General features: G+C 41.6%; 1 protein-coding gene across 2 annotated transcripts in view; it reads left to right on the forward strand.

Moving 5' to 3' along the window:
* Positions 1-25,305, forward strand: part of MAP2K5 (mitogen-activated protein kinase kinase 5) — a 118,212-nt gene that overhangs the window by 16,804 nt on the left and 76,103 nt on the right. For both annotated transcript variants that reach the window (XM_026040571.1, XM_026040572.1), the window contains exons 5-9: positions 1,998-2,038; positions 2,824-2,891; positions 5,272-5,320; positions 9,616-9,680; positions 22,281-22,320. In XM_026040571.1, the coding sequence (XP_025896356.1) occupies positions 1,998-2,038; positions 2,824-2,891; positions 5,272-5,320; positions 9,616-9,680; positions 22,281-22,320 (263 nt within the window). The remainder of the gene's footprint in view (positions 1-1,997; positions 2,039-2,823; positions 2,892-5,271; positions 5,321-9,615; positions 9,681-22,280; positions 22,321-25,305) is intronic.

Below are 25,305 nucleotides of genomic sequence, written 5' to 3' on the forward strand. Positions count from 1 at the left end.
TACAGTGCCAGTTCATTATCTCTGCTAACTCCACAGGTGTCTGCTGGACATTTCCTCGTGCATGYCTTGCTGCTTCCTTACTCTAAATAGCTTGAGAGCTGAGTTGCTGCTTCAGCTTTCCAAATCACCTTCCTAAAACATCTCTCCTTCCTGTTTCTAGGTTACAGCTTTAAAGCAATCTTCCACGTCTTTCAGACCCACTCTACCTCTAAGTTCTGCTGCTGCTTTTCAGCAATATTGAATAAAATGTGGTCTCCTGCAGTTTTTCTGTCTTTTGGCAAAAACGGTTCAATCTTGCCACTCTACCGAACATCCCAAATTTGGTCAGCACAAGCACTCATCTTTCATATCTTTTTGGCTGTGCCTCTTCACACGCTGTATTTTCACCCTTCTTCAGTAATGGGCAGGCTTTTCTGCCTGCCGTTTAAGGGTCTCACTTTCCAAGAAACATCTTCACAATCCTGCTCTTCCTTGGACCTTTTCCCCTTTCTGCCTCTCAACTTGAGAGGAGCCTTTCAGTTGCTCTCTCCAATAAAACAGCTTCTGAAACCTTGTGTGTTCCAGCAGGACTAGTATGAAATGTCCACGTGCCRCTCTGTTGCCTTGGCTTTGCTCTCCTCATTTCATTTTTTTTTTAAGACTTTAATGGAGGGGAGAAAAAGTGATATTTAGTATTTTTTTGCATATATTAAAAATTGGTTTCTYGTTATTTGAATAGTCTGAGTTCTTTTTCACGTTCTAAGTTAAACTTCTGTATCTAAATGCACCACAGATATATGTCCCATCTATGTTATATATATCCTGGTGGGAAATGCAAGGCAAATATATCACTTAGAACACACATGAACAGTACAGTTCATATTGATACTGAATGATTTTTGTTATCAAAGTCATTATAGCCAACAGGGTAAATAATACCTGGCACATATTTTTGTATCTTGTTCAAAATGTTGATTTCTACCTCTTGAGTAAAAATTATAGTATGCTTATTTATAAATATTTTTAGTTTAATATTCTCTCTCAATGCCCACAGTATCATGGTATTTGTCTTCGTTAAGCCGCACATGGTAATTTCTAATGTCATTTAAAGCCACATGGCCTGGCCCAGCCCTAACTGATGTGTTTAATAACTATCATCTGTGTCCTTCTGACTAATAAATAGTTTGTTTCCTGCTGTCAAAAATTGAAGTGAAACGCATGTGCATCTGAGAAAGAAAAATCAAATTCATCCCTCCTCAGACAATCAATCAAAAGTGACAGGCCCTTTAACATACAATTTGTAGGGCACTGTAGGTTTAAAATGGGAACTGTCTGTAGCATGTTGTGGCTTTAACATTTGACAAAAGCACATCCACTGTGTGGAGAAACAAGGCGATATATAGTTCCAGAGGCTCCAAGAAAATGCTTTCTCCTCGAGCAGCATGTCCCTCTAAATCTAGACATCATAATAAGATGCCACATTTGTACATCTGTGGCCAAAATGTGGCATTTTGTGTTGCATTTATCCAGTATTTGCTTTCTTGGGATTCGCTGCTATTTCGCCCTGTATTATTCTTTTCACAGGCTGCCTCTGTTTGGCAACACAGCTAATTTAAAATGTGATGACTGTTTTAAAATACATCTTGCAAATAATTCTGCTAAATGTCAGAAAAAATACAGCATGTGAAAATGCAGTGACATAAGATACTGATTTTAGTTGGAATTACAAAAAGAATCTGATAAATTTAGCTAACACTTCTCTTGATTTTGATGTGTTTTAAGCAGAAATTAGAATTTATATTAGGTGGTGTCAGAAAGCTCTTAGCATTTATAAATGCTCACTCCTGCAAGTTAAAAATCCTGGTTCATAATTCCCACTCTGGGTCTTGTGAGGCACTTTTCAATCATTTCTCTCTGCTAATTTTGGTGTCACCCTCATTTCTTTTTAAAAGATTCATTTTGAGCAAATTTGTAAATGGCCCTGATGTGTTCTACAATTTAGTCAATTACTGTTTCAGCCTGCAAGCCTCCTGGGAAACGGAACATACATGGCCTGAAGGTACGAATTTCAATAATTGTTTCAGTAAAGTTAGATGGATTTGTAATGCTGTGTTCCACTTATTGAAATGTCAAATAAAACTGCACTTTCTTGAGCTCTGACAAGCAGATTTTTTTTTATGAGGGTGGGAGAAAGATTCATCTGTTGGTTGCTGGCTGCAATATCTGTGTATACTGTTTTATTAAAAACCGCGTTGCTTCTTTTGCCCCCCAACCTCTGTTAATGAGCTTGCTAAATTTTAATATTCAGTTCATCGACTAATACCTGCACCTAGCACAAGACCGTTGTTTGCTTGTTTTTTAAGAAGAAATGCTTACATAGGTTACTTAATTTATCATGGAAAGCTCTGCACTGAAATTATTTTAAGTCATTTGATTTACTCACAGATACTTACTGCATTGTTTCTGAGAATATACCCGTTTCGAAATGCAGAATACCACAGATATATATATATATAATTTTGAAAAATAAACAATCATTATATATATATATATAATATAATGATTGTTTATTTTTCAAAATTAGATTATATAGTAGATATACTATTTTTCCTGTATTACTAGACATTTAAGCCAAACCTCTAAAACATAAGGACGGGATATTGTAATCCATGAATTACAGAGCCTGCTAACCTACATACAGGCAAGACCTCAACCATTGGCATGCCTAGCAACAAGCTAATTAACCTTCGTAGTGAAATGAGAAATTCATGGCAAATTACAGGTTAATTAGAATAGTGTCCTCTGAACACAAACGACTGATAAAGATTCTTTCCCTGCCTGCAGGTAAATACCCGAGCAGGGGCTGCTAATAATAGCAGTTCAGCGGTCTCGGATTCCCTTTCCAGCAATAGGTAAGAGTCAAGAACGGGAGTGGGTGTTTTGGTTTTGTTTTGCTCYGTTAGAACAGGACAGAACCTGGGTGAGGTGGTTCCCAGTGAGAAGCTGGGTGGGCACTGACTTCATCAATGCTCCTCCYGGGCGCGCTGGGGTGGGCAGGTAAAATTGCCTTGATTCATGGATCTTCTTAGACTTGTGGTGCTGCTTGTTCAGTAGACACGTTTTCTGCCAGAAGAAATGTCTTTGCAGGATGTTTCAGATGGTTTCGCCCTTAGTAAACCATTGAAATAATGTATGTATTCAATATAGAGCCAGAACTGCATTTATCGTAACTGATCTAGTAATGGCTCTCTATCACAAATTCTTTAASTCACTTAGCAGACTCAAGTCTTCCTTGCTGATCTTATACTAGGCTTCTTTATTTTAAAGTTTGATGCCTAATTTAGGAAGTTCATTGATATGTAATTAGATTTTTTTAAAAAATACAAATATCTTAAGTGCCCTGTTTCAGACTTCAAAACTTTGCTGACACTATGCATCCCTCTTAATTTCTGCAGCCATGCTTCCAAAAAGCTATTTTTAAGTTTTGGAATTTAAGAGAAGACTGTCTTGTTTTAAGCCGTGTTTATTTTTGAAAGGAGATATGGAAAAGGTGCAGCCAGACTTTTCCTRTAGGTGTATAGCTGAGAGGCCAAAAGGCAGCAGTCAAACCTGAAACGTTGGAGTAGAAACCTCCAGAGGTCCCTTCCCAACCTAAATTACTCTGGTTCTAATAGGAGTGTGTAATATATTAGTTGTTCTGCTTAATCTGTGTTAGCGCGGGGCTGCCTTTCCCTCCAAGAACATCCTTTTCGAAAGGACAGGCATGGGCGTGATGGAAGGTGTCATCACGTGGACGCAGGGCCACATGAGCCGCGTGTCCCCCTTGTCCTCGAGGAGCGGCAGCACAGCAGTGAGGAGGTGGCTTCGTCCCCGCTGTCCCCTTAGTGGCTTCCCTAACAGCGGGCATGAAAGAAGCCAGGACCAACCTTGCCCCCCATCCCTCGTGTTGCAGAGRGAAGGTTCCATCCGGGACGTCTTAAAGCAGATCCGAAGGGCGACCTCCTCCCCAACCATGGTGCCACTGCTCTAAATAAGGCTTCCTTCTGCCCCGGGGTGCTTTAGCTTCCTGTGCTTTGAGCTTGCTCATAAAGTGCGTTGAAAAGCAGCTTTCTAGAAGATTCTTGTCACCTTATTTGGTGGTTAATTGCCATTTCTTTTCCAAACCCTTCTGCACTAGGAGTTTTGTTTTTGAAGTAATTGAAAGTCTCTCTTTGTTTCATGTTCACAAATTGTTAGTCATGAAAGATGACAAGATCAACTTATGTTTCCTTGGAAAACTTAATTTTTCTTTAAAGTGGTCGTGGGAACAAGAGGCCTATTAAAGAACAAAGCCACCAAATAAGAAATCTGTGTTTTTGCTGTTCTTGTTAATAATGATCTGTGATCAAGACACGTGCTCGTGCCTTTCAAGAATATATTATTTTGTACTTTTTTTTTATGACTTTAGTAATAAGAGCAGAAGGTTTTTCTGGGATAAGTTTTCCAGAGATATTGTTGTCTGGGCAGTTTGCTGTGTAGAGCATGTGAGCAATGGATTTTGTTGGGAAAGGAGGCGGAGCTGGTATTTTGGGGATGGGATTTAGGGGAGTAATTTGCAGCCACTAATAATTTTRTTGACCGGATATACCAGACAAAGAGTTGCACTTTGTTGTTATTCTTTTCAGGAGAAAAAGAAATATAGATCATTTTGACTTATCTAAGAAGGCTGATGCAGGAATAGTTTCCAGTGAGAAAGAGATACATGTGGTGATCTGGACCCTTCTCCCTCAATTCATGCATGTCGCTGAGACACCTAAGTCAGGAGTGAACTCACTTGTTCCCCATGCCCGTCTCTGCGGTCAGTTGAGGTAGTAAGGTGTCAACACCAACTACATCAAACCTTCGGCTGAAGGGTCACATGAAAACCATGTATCACTGGGTCTTCAGGGACCTGAAGTAGATGAGAACCTTTTTATTCGTCTTGGCTTTGAAACACATGGTGTCTCTTCATGATTTTGTGTTTTTGGAGGTGTCGAAAGAGGGATTGTTGGTCAGTATGGTCTGACATCTAAAACACAGGTTTGTGAAGGTGAAAATGCTCGTGATATACTTGAATTTTCATTGCTTCTTTCTGCTCTGTAGTCTGAGGGATCTGTATAGATAGAGTTAAATCTAATCAGAATATGTAACCATAACCTTAATCTGATGGTTTGTTCTTTGGTATGACTTTGCTTCATTTTACAGAGCAAAATGATGCAGTCATTAAAAATAACTGTCCTTTTCCCTTCTTTTTCTTATTTCTTTTTCTTTCAGCTTAAAAAAGTCTTCTGCAGAGCTGAAGAAAATACTAGCAAATGGCCAGGTAGGTGCACTGAATTTGGTCCTGGGTACTTGCTGCTACCTAATACCACAGTGACTGGAATACCACGGATTGCTGGCGTGATGCTTACTGCTCATTTAGTTGTAATGTGTTCTTTTAACACAGCACAGGAGAGCCCATGAAAACCTCCATGATATGAATGAGTTATGTGTCCTGATTTACTTTGATTGGCATGGCAATTTGCTTCCCATTTCTCAAAATGTGCTAATCAGATTTAGCTCCAAATAGATTGAAGTACCTCACACGTGTTGCGCCGCTGCCACAATTTCAGGGAAGAAAGTTAATCAATTTTGAATAACTAAGTCAACTGCTGAGTTGGAATGACCTTCGTATTTTTAGAGTAGTGCTTATTTAGCTGGTTCCTGTAAGGAGCTGTGCTGCATTATTGGAACCTCCTTATGTTTTTTGCTTATTTTTTTGTTCTTCAAAAAAATCCTAGAAAGCTGTCCTTTTACTTTCTCCTCCAGATATTTAGATTGCAGCACCCAGAACTGAAGGGTTTAATGTAACAACTGAAGGACAAGTGGAGAAACAGAGCAGTTATTCCCCGTTTTGAGCTGCACATATGTTCAGACCCATGTGCGCACACCGCAGTTGCATAATGGCTCTAAATATGCACCATTAAATTCAACTCCCCCCAAAGAATCCCAGATTCTTCYGTAGCACCATAAATATGTTTTAATGTTTGTCATGGTGAAAGCCCTTTGATAGCCTTGGAGGCAGGCACCTGTCCGCTGCGATCAGGCTTGCCTATTAGGCTCTATTGACTGAGACATCTGTGTCACRGCAAATAAAAGACTCTTATTGATTTTCTTAACTGCTGTTCACTTCCCCTCCATGTTTCGAAGGCTGAAATCTTAATTATCTCAGATGCGTATTCAGTGCCTTCACACAATGACCTCTCCAAGCCTCATTGGCATTTCATGAATCAAGTAGTTGTAGTTGAGCGTGTCAAGAAGATAAAGGCCGGTCTTCATGCTTGTCCTTCGGTATCACCTGTAACATTGCGCTCTAATAGATGAGAGTGCGCCCTGAAAATGCGAGTCGAGCAGCCCAGCACTGCAGCCCGGCTTGTCTGGCTCCYAATTCTGCGAGTACAGCTCGGAAGCGCCTTTCTGAGCTTGTCAGCACTGCTTACGTGCAGGCATAGTAGGACTCCGTGAATATTAAACTGACTTTTAAACTTGTAAAATGAAACTTGGTGAGTCATGCTATTGCTGGCTCCCTTCTGGAATCATTTTCAGAAAAATAGGATTACTGGCCATGAATAAAAGCCTTTTTCTCGTGATTGAGTTCATAAGCACAATTTGGCATTTTATTTGTTCTAAACAGTAGAAATTATTATTTTATATAACCCTGCAATAGATCACTACAGATTCTTTTTTTGGTAGCACAGTTGTATAAMGTAACCAAAAATCTGTTAAGGATATTTAAAAAAAAAAAAAGTTATACCCAGTAAAGGCAAAATTCAAAATAATTTTAGTATTACCTTTCACCCTTATATAAATAAGAGTTATATAATATTTTATTTCAGCAGAAAGTGCTTTTTGCTGCATTGTATTCTGCGAGATTTGATCRCAGATTCATAACCAGAAATGAGTTTCTAGTTGCAACTTAAACTTTTCTCTCCCTTTTGGGGGATTAAGTCACACTTCTTACTTAAATGTGGGTTGGGTTATTATTTTTTATTATTTTTGGCAGCTTATGCTTTCAGGCATTTCTAATGATATTCCTCTGGTAGTTTCCATTTAGGTTTAATAAGGAATTCATATTAATCATTAAAAGAAGGGAGCATGATTCTTCAAGATAATCAAATATTGACAGGTTAGAAATAGCTTTCTGCCTAGGTTCATTGATATAGGTGATGCGATATAAATATTTATTTCTTTTCTGTCACTCAGAGTAAATGCCACCAATTGATTCAGCATTGATATAGTGTCAACAGTTCATAAGAAACATTTGACTGGCTTGTGTTTTCCGATTAGTCTCTGCTCTATAAAGTGGGATTTACTAAATCTCTTCAATTGTCTGCTCATAGAGTGTGACTGCTTTCTGAAACCATTATTGCTTCGATTCGTAAAGCAAAGGTATGGCTATAGGACTCTGCCTCTGACAGGCTTCTACATATAGAATAAGGATTAATTGAGCATTTGGGTTTTAATGATTTACGAGAGATAGACACTGATTTCTTTCAAAAACACTAGGTGTAAACAAAAGATGTTTTGTTTGCTGATCCGTAATTGAAGTCTGTTTCTCTTTTTCATTAATTCTGCTAATATTGGCATCCAATCAAATTTGGTTTTGCAGGTTTAATATTCCAGTCCATACCGTTGAGTTCCCCTGCATTGTGTTATCATTTTATGATAGAGAATCCAGTTTTCCCAGTAAAATAAATAAATCACGGCATGTTTTTTGGCATCTTTATTTGAGCCAGTAAATCACACTTCATCTCTCCATCGTTTGCTGGCAGATATTTGCTCCATCCCCTGTCKTCCTGCTTCTCCCTTGGTTCCCGCTTGCCCTTTTGTGCACAGGGACAAGAAACGGTACCGGGCTGGCAGCAAGCGAGCGCGGTGCGACATCAGGGCAAAGAGCTGCTGCTGTCATGGGCTTTTATGGAATGACACGAAGAAAACACTTTTTATCACTTAGTAAAAAGCAGGAGGAAGGAGAGGATGCTTTATGGCCCTGGTTCTGCTCAATTTGTTGCTTATAAGTTGCATAACCACAAAAAATGTGTCCATGTCCCCCACCTCCAGAAGCGAGGACATAAATATGTTCATTTCTCATACAGTTTTGTTTATAAGTGCATTCCTGGGAGTGTATAAAAGAGATCTTTACTGGTACCTCAAGGACCAGAGAATTAAAGTTCTCTGGCTARGGAGAACAGAAGTCCTTAAATGCTGTATATGCTGTAAAAAAATTTCCTCACTGTCTAATTTATTGCATAGGGTCCAGTAGAGGTTCTCGATATTTTTCAAACTTCATGAATTCTTTTTCCTGATGCGGTGGGTTTGCCCCCTCTTTATTTGCATTTTCTGACACTGTAAGCAAGACAGATTTAGTGATAACATTWATATTGAAAACCTAGTTTGACCCTTAAATGGTTCATTCCATACTGCCTTAAGGTGTCTGGCCCAGGTTTAACTACAATTCCATTACAACGTCGTCTTCTGCTTTGAGTTATTTCTAGTTGTCCTAGAACATGACAAATTCAGCCAAAAATTCCACCTTTCAACTGAGAGAAATGTATGGAATAAAAGTGTTTCCTGTCAGAAAAATGCTTTTTATTCAAACAGTGAAAGACCAGCGATTCAAGCGATTAGATATTGCCCTTTCCATTGGGAAAGGAGGTGCTGAGCATGACTATTCAAGGCATTTCAGCTTGTTGCTGGCACTTGCTGCTTCCAGCTGAAACCAGAAGCAAAGTTCCTGTTCTCTTCACTRACGCTGTGTGAACATGGATGCTTAAATGTGCCAAGTAACTGAAGGGCCCCAGCAATTTTTAAAAGCCCTTTCTGAATTTGGGTAAATCCCCAGATGGGGAGCGTATGGTAGGCAGTGCCTGGTTCCCACCACGGCACTACTCATACTTGAAACAACTATTTTAAAGCGACCTCAAATGTGCTCATGTGATCCCTAATGACCCCAGACATATCATTAGGTACTTTCTTAGATGCCTTTTAGCATATAAAAATGATTTTGTTACRTAACCGAAGGAAAATTAGTGCCATTGGATAGCAATTGAAGAACTGTTTTTACTGCGGAATATTCACTTTAGTTAATAAGTCGGTAAATTAAGCTCTGCGGAGCAATCCTGCCGATAGAACCTCGTCATTGGATTAGTATCAATTATGCTGATTCTAGAATAAGTCATAAACTTTTCCAGCCGCACRTAAGATGACAGTTTTTTGTTGGATTGTTTCCATTCACCTCCAACTTTGGCTTTGGTTATGTGCTGTTCTGGAGACCCTTTTCCTATCAGTATCTGTGACCTGACCCTCTTGAGCTATATTATATCATTCCATTTTGACACCTTTTATCAAACTTTAATGAAATGACCCAGGCAAACAAATTGTCATTAAACTTTCCATCACTTTGTCCCTTGGTATCGTCTTTTATAAATTGGACAGCAAATGTTGTATTGATCTTCTCGTTCTTGCAGCTGAACTTGAAATGACCCAGACTGCTTGTTGTTTATGGCCTAGAGTTGCTTTTCCTTGACATTTCCATCCACAGCATGACATCTCTTTTGTTTTTCTTTCTTTCTTGTGGAGATGAATGAACAAGACATACGGTATCGAGACATCCTCGGTCATGGCAATGGAGGCACAGTCTACAAGTGAGTGTTGAATTTCACGTAGTTTTTTTGATAAAATTTATCAGGTTTTTTGCCTTTGTATGTACAATAAGATTTAGGTGGGCCGTTACTGCTATGCRGAAAAGAAATGTTAAATATAAACTTTTTAAGAATTGCCTTTACGTATTTGCAAGGTGGGTGCTCCAGCACCGCGGGGGATGCCGACGGGATGYGGTGACACTGCTGCTCTGCCCTTCTCCAGCAATTCAGAATCAGTAAATACCCTTTCTCTGGTGCAGTGACTTCCCTCCCTTATGAGCAGCTTCACACACAGGCTGATGAATACATTAAATTATCAACTCCCCCAAATTTTGGTGCTGAAGCTTATACCCTGCAGCCAGTATTAATTTGAATATTGTAAAGATTATAATAGCAGAGAGAGTTTTCTCGATAGGAAAGTCCTTCTCATGCCTAGTGCAAAGTTTAAACTACATAATGTAATATCTGGTACTTAATAGTCTGCAGTGGTGTATGAAAAATATTCCGCTAGGAATTAAGAAATCCATACTTTGTAAGAAAGCCCTGAGGGAGTAATAAAGGTTTCCTCCAGAGAGCTATTTACCGTATACAGTAACCCAGCATCCCATTAGGATTTTGTTTATACCTTTGATATTGTAACTTTGAGATATATATATATATATATAWAAATGTTTTAAAAGCTACAGTGCATTTCATTTATTTTCTAATTGGCTGCCAGTGCTGTGAAACAGCTGCCTTTGGACTCCTTGCAGAAGGTTTATGAAAATGGGTTTCCAAAACCTTTAAGGGAAAAACSTAGTTTTTGAATGGACTCTTCAGAAATTAGGTTAACCTTGTAGGTGGAATGTAGCCCAGAAAGCTCCCATGCCTTCTGTGGTAGAAAAATATTCCTAAACCGGGAAACTTGCAGACATGATGTTTTTCTCTGACCCTGCAGGAGAAGGCTTTGGGAAAGGGTTGCACTTTATAGCCTTCCTTATCCTGTATGTTCCAAAGCCCTTTTAGGAAAGGAATGTCTCCCAGAATAAGGGAATCTTCACAGATTTGTCAGCCACCCTGCTCTGTCCACCTGATATAACCAGCTTTGCTAAACTTGTTGCATGAAGAACCTGCTGAACTTTGTGTCCCGTTGTCAGCCCATCTGCGTTCCCTGCTCACAAGGAGAAGCTCCATCCCACGTTTGCTGTGTGGATGAAGTCTGTAAAATAATACAGTGTTTTCAGGTGAAGAAAGTGGTATAAAAACGTCACGTTCCTTAACAATACCATCGCTGTCAGCAATATGTGCTGTGTGTTTTGCAGCATTCGTACAGGAAGTTKGGGTGAAACACTGTGCAAAGCTGAACTTGCACCTTTTGACTTTTTCTTTCTGAAGGGCAGTATAGTTATGTATCTGCTCTTTGCTTAATATTTTGAATGTAACCTATTTTTTCTTCTAAGTAATTCTTCAGTGTGAGTTTACAAGAGTGATTAAGGGGCAGGAATAAATGGCCAGGGAGCAGCGGGTTAGAGCACAGGAGGGAACTCAGCACTTCTACCTGGACTTGCTGCTGTTTGGGGGTTGATTCTGTCATCTCCTTTGGTGTTTTTGAGTATTACAATTGTCTGGGAATTAGTAAACTAAAAATTTAACTGTGGAAACATGACTACTCTTATTTACTAGGGAAACTATTTCTGTTCTACCTGCCTTCTTTCTTTTTGTGTTCACATTTTAAATTATCGATTGTTGCAGCTTAATGGTGTTTTCTACAGCATGAGCATCATCCCACATTGTCTCAGGGAAACTGCACCATTCTCACGTGTGGTTAGTTTCTCTGTTCCTGAGATCTGATGTTTTTGACCATGTAAATAGTAGCAAATTATAAATCTGAAATAAGTTTTGTCCCCAAACTGGACTGTTGCTAAGGGTGGCTTAATTGCCAGGTGTTCCTGTATTTGCTCCCTGCTCCGTAGGAATGAAGGTTTCCACCAGGTTATTCCTTCATGCCTGAGGAGCTGCTGCTCGCTGCAGTGGGCGAAAGAGGCACAACTTTATTGGGACAATTTCCCCTTTTGGAAGGGGAGCCTTGCTAAAGGAGCAGTTCTGCAACCCAATCCGCTAAGAAACTGTTAGATGCAATACTTACAGGTAGCTGGATTGCGCTAGTCATAGATAGCAGCACACATATATTTTATTCCAGTAAATCAATGAACATTTGTCAAATAAAATTAATTGCAAACGTTTGGCTGTTTTCCTCTTCCTGCAGTGCATGCAGGGGCTTGTCTCAGAAGAGGCCGTGCGTTGTATTGATCTGAATCTAAAGAACGAGGGCTGGATGTTCTGCCTTCTTTTCTCTCTCTCTCTCTCTCCCCCTCTTTTCAGCACTTTATACTCAGCCATATCCATTATGGTGATGATATATTAGCAGCATTCAGCAGCAAGAGAGCGTGTTGCAGGTCGCTGAGCAAAAATGTTCAGCCTCTCTCGCCACGTGAATTAACTACTATTGAAATAGTTTATTGAGATTGAAGTATTGATCACTCTTCATGCTAACCTTGGCTTAAGGGGGGGAAAGGAGAGGTGGTTTTCTTCTTTGGAAGACGCTATGTTTAGTTAGAAAATATATTTCATTTATTTGGATCCTTTACAACTGCAGCTGTTTTATTGGCTTGGAGAAGAGGCATCTTAGCTTTATTTTTATGACAGTATAATTATACCTTAGAAATACACTTGATTACTGTGTGTAGCAAAATTGTTCCAGTATATTGGCTTGGCCRATATTGCTATACAAACAACTTTTCAGTCAATTGAGTCTGGTAAAAATCAATACTTTATTGCAATACTTCTAGTGAGAACTTGCTGAATCTAAATGTTTTTCCTGTTGCGAAAAGAGAAGGGATTTTGTGGCTATCTGCTATCCTATTTTTCCCCTACTTTTGATATGCTCTTCTCTTAATTAAGGAATAATAGAAATTGTAGAGCTAGGTCCTGCAAGCTTTTTGACTGTTTGAATACAGAGATCTTTCTATCAACTCTTTTAAAGAAGTTATAGGATGGTGAATGTAGAGTCTTCACAGCAGAAAAAAAGTACTTGTATGTAAGGGCATCCAGTTTTTTTACTTAAATAGCTTTTTTTGAAAAATAATTCACTGGTGGGTCCAAAAGACCTTTAAATTAGGCACTTTTCTGCTCCATCTTTCAGTTCCCCCATTGGCTACAGAACTCCGAGACACCAAGTTTTGGTAAAATTGCTYCTTTGCTTTAGTAAAATAACATTCACATTTTGATTTGTGATGTGAGGTATGCGCTGTGCCAGGCCATCCCAGGAGTAGTTGCTTTAACGTATTTAGAATGAAAATACTTAGGCATGTCTATTTTGAATCTAAATATAGCACAGCAGAAGTATGTATCTGTGGCTGGTAATTCGCTTGTGAAATTTGTCACTCGTGGTATCTTTAAAGTGTCATAATTTCCTACCTTTTCACATGAGCAAAAGCGGTATTTTCATCTCATGTTCCAGGTTTTCCATTTTAATTGTATAATTAATAGATTGTTTTACTGTGTAGTTGTAAATAATGAGATGTTGAAAGAATTCTTTTTGGGTGGTCGTCACTAGAGTGTCTCAGGTTCCTGGGTGTTTTTAAGGGATGTGTGTGTATGGGGTGTAAGTCTTTGGGTCCTGTCAGGAGTGGTGGGCAGCAGCAGCGAGCTGTGTCACCGTAGACACGGAGGCCCCGGGATCTCACACGTAATTTGTGAAGTTACCCAATATCTCGAAAGGAGAGGCAGGGGAAAGGCCAAGCTGGTTATCATCCTAACAAAAAGCTGTTAAACCAGACGGCTTCACTATCGCTTGAGTAATTGGAAGAGAAGTGGCTGTTGATGATGTACCGGCCAGAAGAATCGTTTAGCTAGGAAAAATACGGATAAATGCTGGAGCTTAATTTGCTTGAGCAATTTACTTGAGCAATTTTGCCGTTCGCTCGAGTTGTGCATCCCGGCATATGCCCATTTCTCTCTTCTCCATCTCCACCAGCCTTGGGGTGCCCCATTAGCGTCTCGCACATAGTGCRTGGCAACACAGCTGGGGAGCTGCTGCCTCCTGCAAGACAGCCTGCAAACGGTGCTAGCCACGAAGATTGCAGCTCCCCGGTGCYGCTAGCGGGGAAAAGCGCCATCACTTCTCGAGGGAAGAGCTTGGAGGCGATTTTGCCTGGTTGGAGAGCAGGGAAGGTGGAGGTGGTTGAGCTGTGTTTGCTGGGATGGTGCTGGCACGGTGGGAATTTGTCCTTGTCTCGGGTGGCTTTGGCTCGGACTGGTCTCTCTGCTGCTGGGGTGAAACCCTAGCACGTTTCCAGCACATCTAGGAGCTGTCTCAAGTGGTATTCTTCAGAAAATATCGTGTGTCTCTTAGATGTTGCTGAACCAGCCTCTAAATGTGCTCTCACCTCCTCGGAGCCTCCTGTGGCRTCTCCTCTGCCCTTCCATTCGTGGCCCTTTTTCTGCATGAGTCAGCTATGCAGTAGTAGTAATTTACTCCTCTTTAGAATAGATCTTTCTGTGCTTTATGCAAAGGAGACTACTAATTGCCTGCATATAAACAGAAAGAGAGGGAAGACACTTAATTTTTAAAAATCCCTCCTGCTTCCCTACAGCTAGCAGAGCAGTGGYGGAGCCTGGGTCTGCAGGTTGCTGGTCCAGAGCCCCACAGCCCAGTCACGCCGCTTCCCATCCCTTGCACCTTCCAGAGAAGGTTCTCCTTGTGCCTCGCCAACGTTACCATCCCAGTATGCTGCTGTGATGTAGACCTGAGAAAGGATGTCCAGGAAGGTTCAGTATTGGGATCAGCATTCCAGCAAACGCGTGGCTGTGTGAAGTCTGAAAGTCACATCTCCCTTGGTTCCCGTGTTACAGCTGCAGAGCTTTCCCATCTTTCCCTTCCCACGTTGCCTCCATTTTCCGTTTCTCTTAGTTACTTTGGTTTATTTTTAGTTGCACTAAAAAGCATTGTAACAGTAATAGCTAGAATAAGTTGGAAACGCCCCAGAAAATTTCTGCGCGTTATCATCACAGTTTAAACAAGACTGACCAGTGATTGCTGCTCACTTGCTTCTTTTGACCCCAGCCATCGCTTGCTGCCTCATAAAATCTGTTATGCACAAAAGTGCGTAAAATGAAGATAAAGTGCCTCCTTCAAGTCTGACAAAAGCCATTCCTTTGCAGAATGGTAGCTGCAGTGAAAGTAAATAAATGAATGGACAGCAATCACAGCCTAGTTGATGAAACTGTTCAATTAAAGCACAGGCATTTACATGGTGTAATTTCCCTAAATTGCCAATGAGCCCCTTTAGACACAACCAGTGTTCAAATTGATTTCAGCATTGATTTTGGCTGAAGCTGATAAATTTCTGCTTGTTAGTTAAAGTAATTTTGCAGAAGACTTTGTACTGCAGTATTGAAGTGTTCATTTAGCTGATGGTTAAAAGAGGAGTTATTTACAGAGGCTTCTACTGTTGTTCTGAGATGGGACAATTCCCCGATCATCTTTTTACTTTTAATTTTTTAGGCTTCAGTATACCAATCAATAGGTTATTGAAACTGATTAAAACGTATCCAGCCAGCTGCCTATGGCTGTTTAATTAGAAACTGGATGATTCTTAAATTAAAGTTGCTTTGYTTGCATTGTGTGCCCACAGTCCAGAGGATTAAGTGAGTAGTAATCTTGAAAATTTAAGCTTCTTTTGCTACTAATGAGTGAGGTGTTTTGTAAAAAAACCCTAAAACTTTCTTTGCAGCTTGACCTGACTTGGGAGATACCCTTTTTTTTTTTTTTTTCATTGCAAATAAGTCTGTGTAACAGAACTAATGGAATTTGCACCAGCCGAGTTATGCCAAGCTTGTAGGCCTTGTTCCCTAAGGTAGGATGCTACCTGAGATAGTGGTTTTGCTTATAGAAGAAGTAGTATGGAAATCCCTTTTTGCCATTAGACTGGGAGAAGGTATCAATGGGTTTTAAACTCCCTCCTTTACGTGGGTTTGATGTGTGGAGCAGTGAGGCCGGGGCTGCTGCTGACCCTGCTCCTTGGGGAGCATTTCCTTGGGTGCCTGTTCCTCGGGCTGTGGCTCTCTGGATACCTCTTGGGTGATCACTTGTCCCGGCTCCTGTCCGTGGGCAGGGCAGGAGCATCGTGGTTTCTTGCAGGTGTTTGCTGTGTGTGGTCTGAGCTAAAGGTTTAATGCAGGCTTTTTACTTGAAACTGAGCCATGATGAARGGGGAAAAAGAAATCCAACAATTTGAAGTATTTAATCTCATACCTAGAAAACTTCTGCTTCTTGYCACAGTTCTCTCTTCTGGTACTGGTCTAGGAATTACCGACCAGCCCCGATAGCTGTCGAGCTATGAGTGTCATGAACACATGTCTCCTGATGCTTTGGTGCTTTGGTGATGCAGGAGGTGCAGGTTTCAGCCTCCTCGTGGGCACATSCARTGATCTAAATAACCATGACCATAGYGGTGGCTGGCTCAGCAGCTCCCTCCCATTCCTGTTTCTCCCTGGAATTTTAATGGGCTAATGTAGTCCGGGCAGAACTTGTGCAGCTTCGAGTGACCTGGGTGGCTGCAAAGCTCATGTGTGCTCTGCTCCTGCATCGCTGCAAGGCTACCGTGCTGTGGAGGGGCTGGCACTGCTGGGGGAGGAAGCACGGCCTCCTCCTCCTCCTCCTCCTCCTCCTCCTCCTCTTCCTCCAGCCGTGTCTGCCCAAAGGCCGAGTGCTCCCGGGCTTCATCCTTCCTGTGGCACCAAGGAGCCGGGACCGCGTTGCAATGGAGGAGGACAAGGACAATGACTCGGGATCTGCTTTCAGAGCCCGGCTCTGAGTGCTGCGCTGTGGAGGAAAGGGCAGATTCATAGAAGTGGTACCAGATGGAAATAGTAGTGGATTGCAGAATGAAAGAGAGGAGGGATCTGTTCTTTATGCTCCGGCTGGGATGCCAACGCCTTCTCTATCCAGCAGAGATGGGTTAAATGAGACATTTTGCTCTTGTGCATTTTCTTTATGTGGCTTCCAGTGCCAATTTTACTCTTCTGAAAAGTTGAAAATTTAGATACGAGCATTTTTTGTTTGTTTTCTAGCTTAACATCAAATAATTTTGCTTTCAGTGTCGAAGCCTCTGTAATGGGGTTTTAGATAGAAGGGGGGCTGGCGTAGGTTGCTGTTAGAACCAGCACAGTCCCCATAAAAGCTCCTTTTCCCAACTGCCRCGCGCCGGATTCCCTGCTTTAACAGCCAGAGAGTCGAGCTAATGTGTTTGTCTATTGCAGCAGGCAACAACTGTCAAAGTGCTTATTTCCTAGGAACAATTTGAATCTCTTTCGATGGCCATTGGAGGACGTGACAACTCCGTGATCAGAGTGACAGTCTGACCAGGAGCGCCACAGACCCTGCTAGGACTATGCGGGGGAAAAAAAGAGAGAAGAAAATAAACAGTAAACCAAATCTGTGGGTGATTTGCTGCTATAGTTTGCAGCTGGTAACTGACGTGTCATTCTGCAGTGCATAACACTTAGCGGATATTATTCATCTTGTGCAATGTGATGACATGGTCGTTTTGCTCTAGGTTATTTCTCTTACGCAGGAAAATGTTCAGTTTGTCTGGCTCTATTCAGTGACCTTAGATCTGACGGCACCACTCGCTATTGCCACCTCTTTTTGTGTTGGTTGTTAAATTCAGATGAAAAATCTAGGGCTTTTGTATGTATTCTGATTTGTATTTTATGTGTGTTATCCTGATCTGTGTCTGATTTTGGGGAATGAAGCAAAATGTCTTTGGGATGGAGGGATGTGTGTGTGTCATGCAGAGGGTTCCCCTGCAGCTCCCCAGTGCAGGRCTGCCTGTGAGCTCATCCCCATACGGGTAAACTGCGTAATATCTGCACGTGCTACCRAGTGGAATCCTATTTTGACATTTAACAGATAGGAACAAATACCAAGATGTGAAATTAGGGAGAGAGGATGCATCTAGGAGAAGAAAGCCCGGAGGACGGTTCTGTGTTGGCGCCGGAGCCGCAGCGGGAGGTTAGTGGCGTTGGCTGTCCGCTCCTGTGGCACCTTGATGGGAAGGGAGCGTTGCCTCCTGCTCCTCGCAGCCCGTCGCTCTCACTAGATCATTTTGTCATTTTTGCTGATGTTGTCATATTTCTAGGAAGGAAAGGGGCTGGCTCRTTGGCACAGCAGACAGGTCATGGCTTTCCCTTGAATCATTTGGTCTTGCCAAAAGGAATATCTTATTGATTAGAAATTGTTCCCATGGCTATGGGGGAAAAATAGGAAAATATATTTGGGTGGTCAGAACAGATGGTAGCAGGATCTTCTAGGCTGTTGCAGGCTTCTTTGGTGCATTTTTGTAACAGCATTAGTAAATACCTTCGTAATACAATAAAATAATCCTAATGAATCATTGCTTGTAGAAAGAGAAAATCATGGTTTTGATTTTTTTTTTTTTTTTTGACAGTATTAAACTATGTAGTTGAAGGCTTTGTATATTTTAGGAAAGGCTGTTTGAAGAAGCTCAAGGATCTTTGCCTACTTGGTCTGTGCTTCCGATGGGATCGTCCTTAAACCCACTAATCCGTGGGCAGGTGCTTTGGAATTATAAATGAGAGTGAACTGAGAGCTGCGGTTTGCCTCTCCAGCGCTGCATGTTGAAACCTGCACTTGGATTTCTTTGCTTGACTTCTGTCAGGACAAGCACAGCAAGTAGTGCACCTGCCCCTGTGCTTTTGGTGAAATTTCTCACAGGGAGAATATAAAATAGTTAGGTTTAGCARGTTAAAAGAGGGGGGAAATGTTTGGCATCTCCACTATCATTATTAAGAAGCTGGTGCAAGCTCTTAAGCACAGCATATGACTGCTACAGAAACTTAATTCCTCTACACATACTTGGTGTATGAAGTTTTTAGCATAAAAATAGGACGAGCTGGGTTTTATTTTATGAATGGTATTGAGCTAAATCATCTGTCACTTCTGCTGTAGTTTTCTTCACTGTGGACCTAACAGGGACAAAGCAGAAGGGAATTCAGCCGCTATCATTTTGCATTTTCGTTTTTTTTTAAATATCTACCACCTGCTTTTGACCTGTGGATCTTTTTTTCAGTTTGCTTTTCTGTAGAAACCCTTTATATACTGAGAGAGTGGGGAGCAGGGAAGGAGTTGATGGTTCCCCCCATGCCCCGTTCTATTTTCCCAGGACATTGCCAGGTATTTTCTGGAGCACAGGGATCCACGCTCTGCCTACTCCTCAGTCCATCRGAAGCTTTCTCGGCTCTGCCTGCAGGGCTCTGTTCAGGTACAGCGCACTCCTGCTCCCGCTGCCTTTCCTGTTCCCCCAAAATAGCAGGAATTTTGCCCCGGAGCTGGGCCAGCTGCCATTGCTGTGTTCCCAGCGGGGAAACTCCTTGGTTTTCGGAACAGAGCAGACAAAGTTATGCTGAAGGACTTGCCTTGCATGGGTCCCTCTGGGCTTTACGTGTCTAGGGATGTGGTTAATAGTCAAGGTTAATAAAATATTTGACTCAACTGTGCCAGTCTTCCTTAGACTGTTCGTTGTAATGAATGGAGAGGGCCCAGAATAATGAACTCTAAGGGAATGCGAGCGCAGACATTTACATTTCCTTCCCAACGGGGCCTTTCAGAATACGCAGTAGTTGGGRGCTTTGACTTGAGCTGCCTGGAAGGCTGCGCCTTGGGATCTCCGGCTGGAATGTGCCTGGCCAGGGCCCCGTGGGGCAGCCGTGGGGCCTCCTCCATGGCTTTCTGCTGCCCCCCTTTTGTTGGTGGAACCTGGGAAGCTTTTCCTCTGTGGTGGTCTCAACATTGCTGCTWTCTTCCACTCTCTCCTTCTCCCAAGATTTTTTCCTTCTTTTGTGCAAGCTAGGGGAGAAAATGGCTTATTTGTCTGGGTTGTTCATTTGGTTATGGGCCAAATTCAGCTACTTGTGCTAATGCATCAGTAGTCGAGGGGATGTGCATAAAAGAAGGTTATCCCAAGGCCAGAAGCCAACTGAGAAGTCGGTCCGAGTGTGCCCATTACAGATGCAGAGTGAGTTATTCAATGCATTTAATTTCTGTTCCTTATTTTTGTCTTTTACATTGCTCAGCAGCTATTTAGCAAGTGTTCTCACTTGGCTCTGGCATCCACTAACCTTGACCGCTAGGCGCTACTCAGATGTATCCCTAGGAAGGGAGGTTGCTGTTGGATCTGTGCTTGTTAGGCAATATCATTTGCCTGCCGCCCTGGATGATTTTCAGTTTGTGCTCACTGAAATGCACAGCGTTGTGCAGGGACTGTTGCATTGGCTGCTTTGCATGGTCTGATGGCCTGGTTCTAGATGGAGGAGTTTGGTTCCTTTGGCAGGGGSAGATGACACAGAAATCTGTGAAGAGATGACCCTGGAGTCGGCCCTCCAGGTTGCTCACTGAGTAGGAATATTAGTCTGATGTCCTCGTAGTCGTCCAAAGGCTTCCTGATGGGCGCACTGAAAATAAATATTTCTTCATRCTGGGCACATTGTTTTGTGGGATTCTTTTTAGTTCATCCTTCTGAAGATGCATGAAGGTGTAAAATCTTCAGACTCGAGCTGTGCTGGTGTAAGCAGAATGATCAAATCCAACTTACAGTTCTACATAATATCTAACAAAAACRTTTTCCCTACACACTCATTGGAACAGGTAATTACTGTAGCAACTACAGACTAATTTGAAGTGTTAGCTGTTAATTAAAGCACTACAGAGGTGTACGGTTGTCTTTTGGTGTAACCAAAGCTCCTAGTCAAACTTTATTAATCACTTTACAGTTATTGTCTTGGGGAAGGTCAGGACAACTGAGATGCCCTATCAGCCCTCAGTAAACAAATTCCCCCTCTCCCAGGTAATGTGGCATTGCAAAGCCGGTGGACACACTGTACCCATGGGCATGGCATCTCCTTTGTGATCCAATTCGCGGGGATAATTAAATGTTAAATTGGTACTGTCAATGCTCTGTAAACCAAACCAGGTATCTGCCCTCTGCTGGAAATTTAACCCAAACTTCCACGGATGAATTAGCGTGCATCATAATTAAATAATCAAGTCTTCCCTTTTAATTCACTTGGAAACAGGAGATCTCTCTTATGGAAAAAAAAGATCAGCTTTCTTGACAAGCTAATTAAGTTGCCAAACTGTCCAGCCCAGTACATATTAAGCTAACAGACGTTCAGCATGCTAGCTCAACCTGTTCATTTTCTTATCGTTTCTGCTGATCTTAAGTCCATAATGTTCTGCCACTGTTGAGTCATCCGTAGTTACAGCAGTTCATGTGCTCCTTTGCATTCAGTGATTACGTGCTCAGCTCCCAGGCTGTCGCTTACYGCTTCGTCTGATGAGTATCTGCTTTTTGCACGTTGCACTGGCATTAAAATAACAGTGATTTGGGGGAGCGTAGGGGGATTTACATACATTTTTTCTCAAATGACATTTGTTTCTAAAAGCTAGTGCCACTCACTTTTATGAATGCTTATCTGTCAGTTATTAAATKAAGGTAAGGGTTTGGAAACTCCCAAGGTCTTAATGAAATTATATAAGCACTCAGGTTTATATATAAGAGTAAACAACAGTCTTGCTCTGTACTGCATATAATTTTGGATAAGAATAAAGCTGTTAAAGCTTTTCCTCTTCAGCAGTAATTGCTAGAGGTATACGCTGCTAAAATATTATAAATCTTTAAAGTTAGTGCTACGTATATGGCATTACTGTGTGTAATATCATAAATCAGTATGAAACAATAAAACTAGTGAAGAGGAAAACCTTTAATGGTTTTGTTTTTATGCAAAATTGCACTGAATTTTTAGTAGGACTTTTTTTTTTCTCACACCTTTGCATTTTCCTAGAAGCTTATGGTGAGGAATATACAATTCATTGTTAAAAAGCCAATTATGAACGTTCTTCGACAGAAATTAAGACAAACTGTTCTTGAATTATTGTGAGAGTTCCTTTTGAGTACATGTACACATTAACAGTAACTCATTCTAACCCTGTATACACACTCTTAAATACAAATGCAGATTGCTCGTTTCACTCGTACTTTCTTCAGGACCTTAGATTATGATAAAGAATCAGTCATCGCCTGTTTTACTTCACTTTAATTGGTGCAGTTGTGCATCTCATTGCCGTACCACTGAAAATACCCTTAGGATTAGCAAGCTTAAGCAAGAAAGATTATTTTATGGGACTATGAATAAGGTTTTTATCATAACTTCATTGCATTGAAAGAAATTAGGAAAGCGGATACGTTCATATGTGTAAGACTGTTATTATGTTGTATAAAATTCTATAACGAGTATTTGTTTTGTTCTTTTAAAGGCTTGCACATGTAAAAAAAATCTACTAGAAAGTTCCATTTTGAGTGTATTCTTTTGGTCAATTGTTTTAGTCACAAATAGTTCTTGAAGTGCTATGTAAAAATTGGTTTCAAGTATAATGTATTAGCTCTAAGTCAGTTTTCTGTGAAATKAGTATATACGTACTGCACATATGTATAGAGGTAATTTTATGTGATCCCAAGTTATTTAATTTTTTCCCTCATGCAGAGCGCATCATGTCCCTAGTGGAAAAATTCTAGCAGTAAAGGTAAGATATTACAGTAATTTTCTCTCTTTCTCTCCTCCTTTTCTCTCCATTCTGTCKTGACCTTGGTTTCTTTCTCCTCCTTTTTTATGATTGTTAGATCTCAGTTTGTTTTATTGCATTAAGGTCCACATTGTACATGCAGGAGAACAACAAAACATAAATCCAGTGAGTCCAAGTGACTACGAAGATTCTGGGAGTGGGGAGTTATTCCAGCCCGGTGCGTCCTCCCTTCAGGATTCCCCGGGCATCCGAACGTGCCAGTGGCTCGTCCCGATGGGACYAGCAGTGACGCCGCCTCGTCCCTGCAGCCAGGGCTCCCCTGTGGGCACGAAGGTCACGGGATGTCACCCTTGGCCAAAGTGTCCCCAAGGGCACGTTCCTGAGTAGCCTGCGTGACCTCATTTTCAAATACGGAGAATTTCCATAATTTCCTTGTGATAGTATTCTGTTCTCGTAGAAGGCAAAAGAGTGGAGATCTGCATAAATATATGTTTAATAACATACTGATCTGGCAGGACAAGATAACATCCTGAAAACCTGTTGATTCAAGTGCGTGCAGCTGGTGGTTATTCTCACATATCGTGCAGTGGAAAGTAAACTGATGCTGGTACTTACATTATAGACAAAACTGGCTATATCATTGCATATTTTATATAAGCTTTGCAGCTAGGTAATATTTAGAGAATTTAGTTGATTTTCTAATGTAAGTTTTTTTCCAATTGGAGGAAAAAATCTAAATGAGGAATTGCAGCTTGGAGTGTACGCWGGCTGATTGCCATTCTGCAACTGCTTTTAGTTTCTCGGGCCCTTAAACCAGCATTTAAATGGACCATTTGATTAATCATTTGTATACTGACTATAATACTCCCAAATTTCCTTTGAGTTGTACATACTGTAAAAGACAATTATGTCACCACAGATTAAATAAGTGAATTAAAACAGAATAGCAGCTTAATTTGACCTGTGATTTTGCTCTCGTTCCCTTTAGTGGAACGTATGCCACTCCAGCAAATAGATGAAGTCATCCATGACAGCTTGTGATGAATTGCCGTATTTATACTGTATATTTTAATAGCCTCACACTAATTTAAATTGAGCACAGAGTAAATTATAATTCAGTCACTTGACTGCTTGTATTTAACTTGACAACTCATCCTTATTTGTCCTGGAGGTGTAGTGGAGAGCAGAGGAAGTGTGTTCAGGTATCCTTTTAAAAATTAACCCCTTTTCCCTTGAAATGTTAGGTATTTTAAGTTCATTTATGTTGTAGCATGCTAAGAGCTTTCGAGATTGCTTTATTTTAGGCGGGAGCTTGGGGGTTAGGCTCAGCTGGCTTTGCTGTGATGCTTTATCCTCCTGTGCAGGAAGGTTGTGGTTTGGGATCGAAGCCTGGCTGTTAGCAGGTAGGTGTGAGCTCGGTTTGTAGCTTGGGCAGAGCTGGATACCGGGTGAGGCGGCTCTGTGCGCCCCTTCCCACCCACAAAATGGGACTGGTTCCACTTCTTATCTTCACAGAAGTGAGGAAATAAATAGGAGCGCATGCACTCCCTTGCTAAATTCCAGAGGAGTGCCATGCCATTTACATAAAATACATTATGGTGACTTTGCTTTCTAATACCCATCTCCAGCTGCGGGGAGGGACCATTTCTACTAATTTTGCAGTAAGTGGAGATGCAGCAGGCCCTGGTGAGATGCCGGACCCGAGCTACCATTTCCGTGGGCTCTGGGGCATGGACATTGAGCCCCGTCCCAGGTGCAGATCAGCCCTCGGCTCCTTGCTGAGCTGCTCCCTGCACCAGGCTCCKGTTCACGGCTTCCCCTGCGACCTTGTTAACAAATTCTGCTCCCACGTGTGCCCGTTGGTGCTCGGTACATTCACTGCAAGGCGTTTCATGCTTGATGGATTCAGTTTCACTTGTCTGCTCTCAATTGCAAGTGTTAAGCTGATTTGCTCACCTCTGTTACAGTTGTGGAGGTCGCAGTCACCCCCTGTTCACTGCAACTTTCCTGGTAGCAGGGGGACTGAGGAGTCTCCTCCTCAACAGTTTCATCCAGTGTTTACAGTGGTAGCTCGCTCACGCTTAGAAGGTGCTTCCTGCACATGAACCTCATTTTCTTAATACTCTTGGAAACTTTATGCAAAAAAGCTAAGCATGGAAATTAAAGGTATATTTAGACAGAGCTGTTTAGATTCCCCCACCTCCTTCAGCCCCACTACAGTGCAGTAACATAAAGTTCTCTAATTTTGACGTTAGGAGCAGCTCATTTGTTTGGCAAGTCACCCAAGCCACCCCTGTTCAGATGGAAAAAAACACTTCTCCAGACCAGTTCTGCAGAGAAATGGAGCCAGTGGTTTCTTCTAGTGTAACCTATGGTGATCTATGCTCACCAGGCAGTTGCAACAAAACTAGCACTCAACTTTGGAGCCCCGCTTGGGTTTCCCATTAACAAAGTCTGTASGGTGTAGGGCTGAGGCAGAAGGAGGGAATCCTGCCCTCCCAGGTTATCCTGACTGTGAGAATGCAGTGTCCTTGTGTAATTATAGCTAATCACATCACCTGGAGACCTTTCCTCATGCCCAGGCTTGGTTGAGTGGCCATCAGTGACGGCTTGACACTGATCTTGCTTAGCAAGGCCTAGCTTAGGTGGGGAAGCCTTGGCAGTGAACGAGGCCTGGAGACTTCTCACTGCAAAAAGAGTCGGGAGAAACAAAGTTGAATTTTATACTGTTGACAAGATTAAGTCCTGGTAATGCTTTAATGGGTAAAACTGATGGTATTCCAGCAAATCATTTTTTAAGTTTTTCATGCTGGAAAAAATGTAAGTGAATATTGTTGGCAAATGATTATTGATCTAGACAAGCTTGCTAAACGTTTCCTGGCAGCCCCGTATTGCGGTTACAATTTAGTTTAGTGACAGCTTTTATAAATAACCCTAAAGCAAACTCTTGATGGAAGTGGGTTATCCTTTTTGCTTTTAGACAGA

The sequence above is a fragment of the Nothoprocta perdicaria genome, unplaced genomic scaffold (genome assembly GCF_003342845.1).
Source record: "Nothoprocta perdicaria isolate Ctin4 unplaced genomic scaffold, notPer1 scaffold_26, whole genome shotgun sequence".
Lineage (NCBI taxonomy): Eukaryota > Metazoa > Chordata > Aves > Tinamiformes > Tinamidae > Nothoprocta > Nothoprocta perdicaria.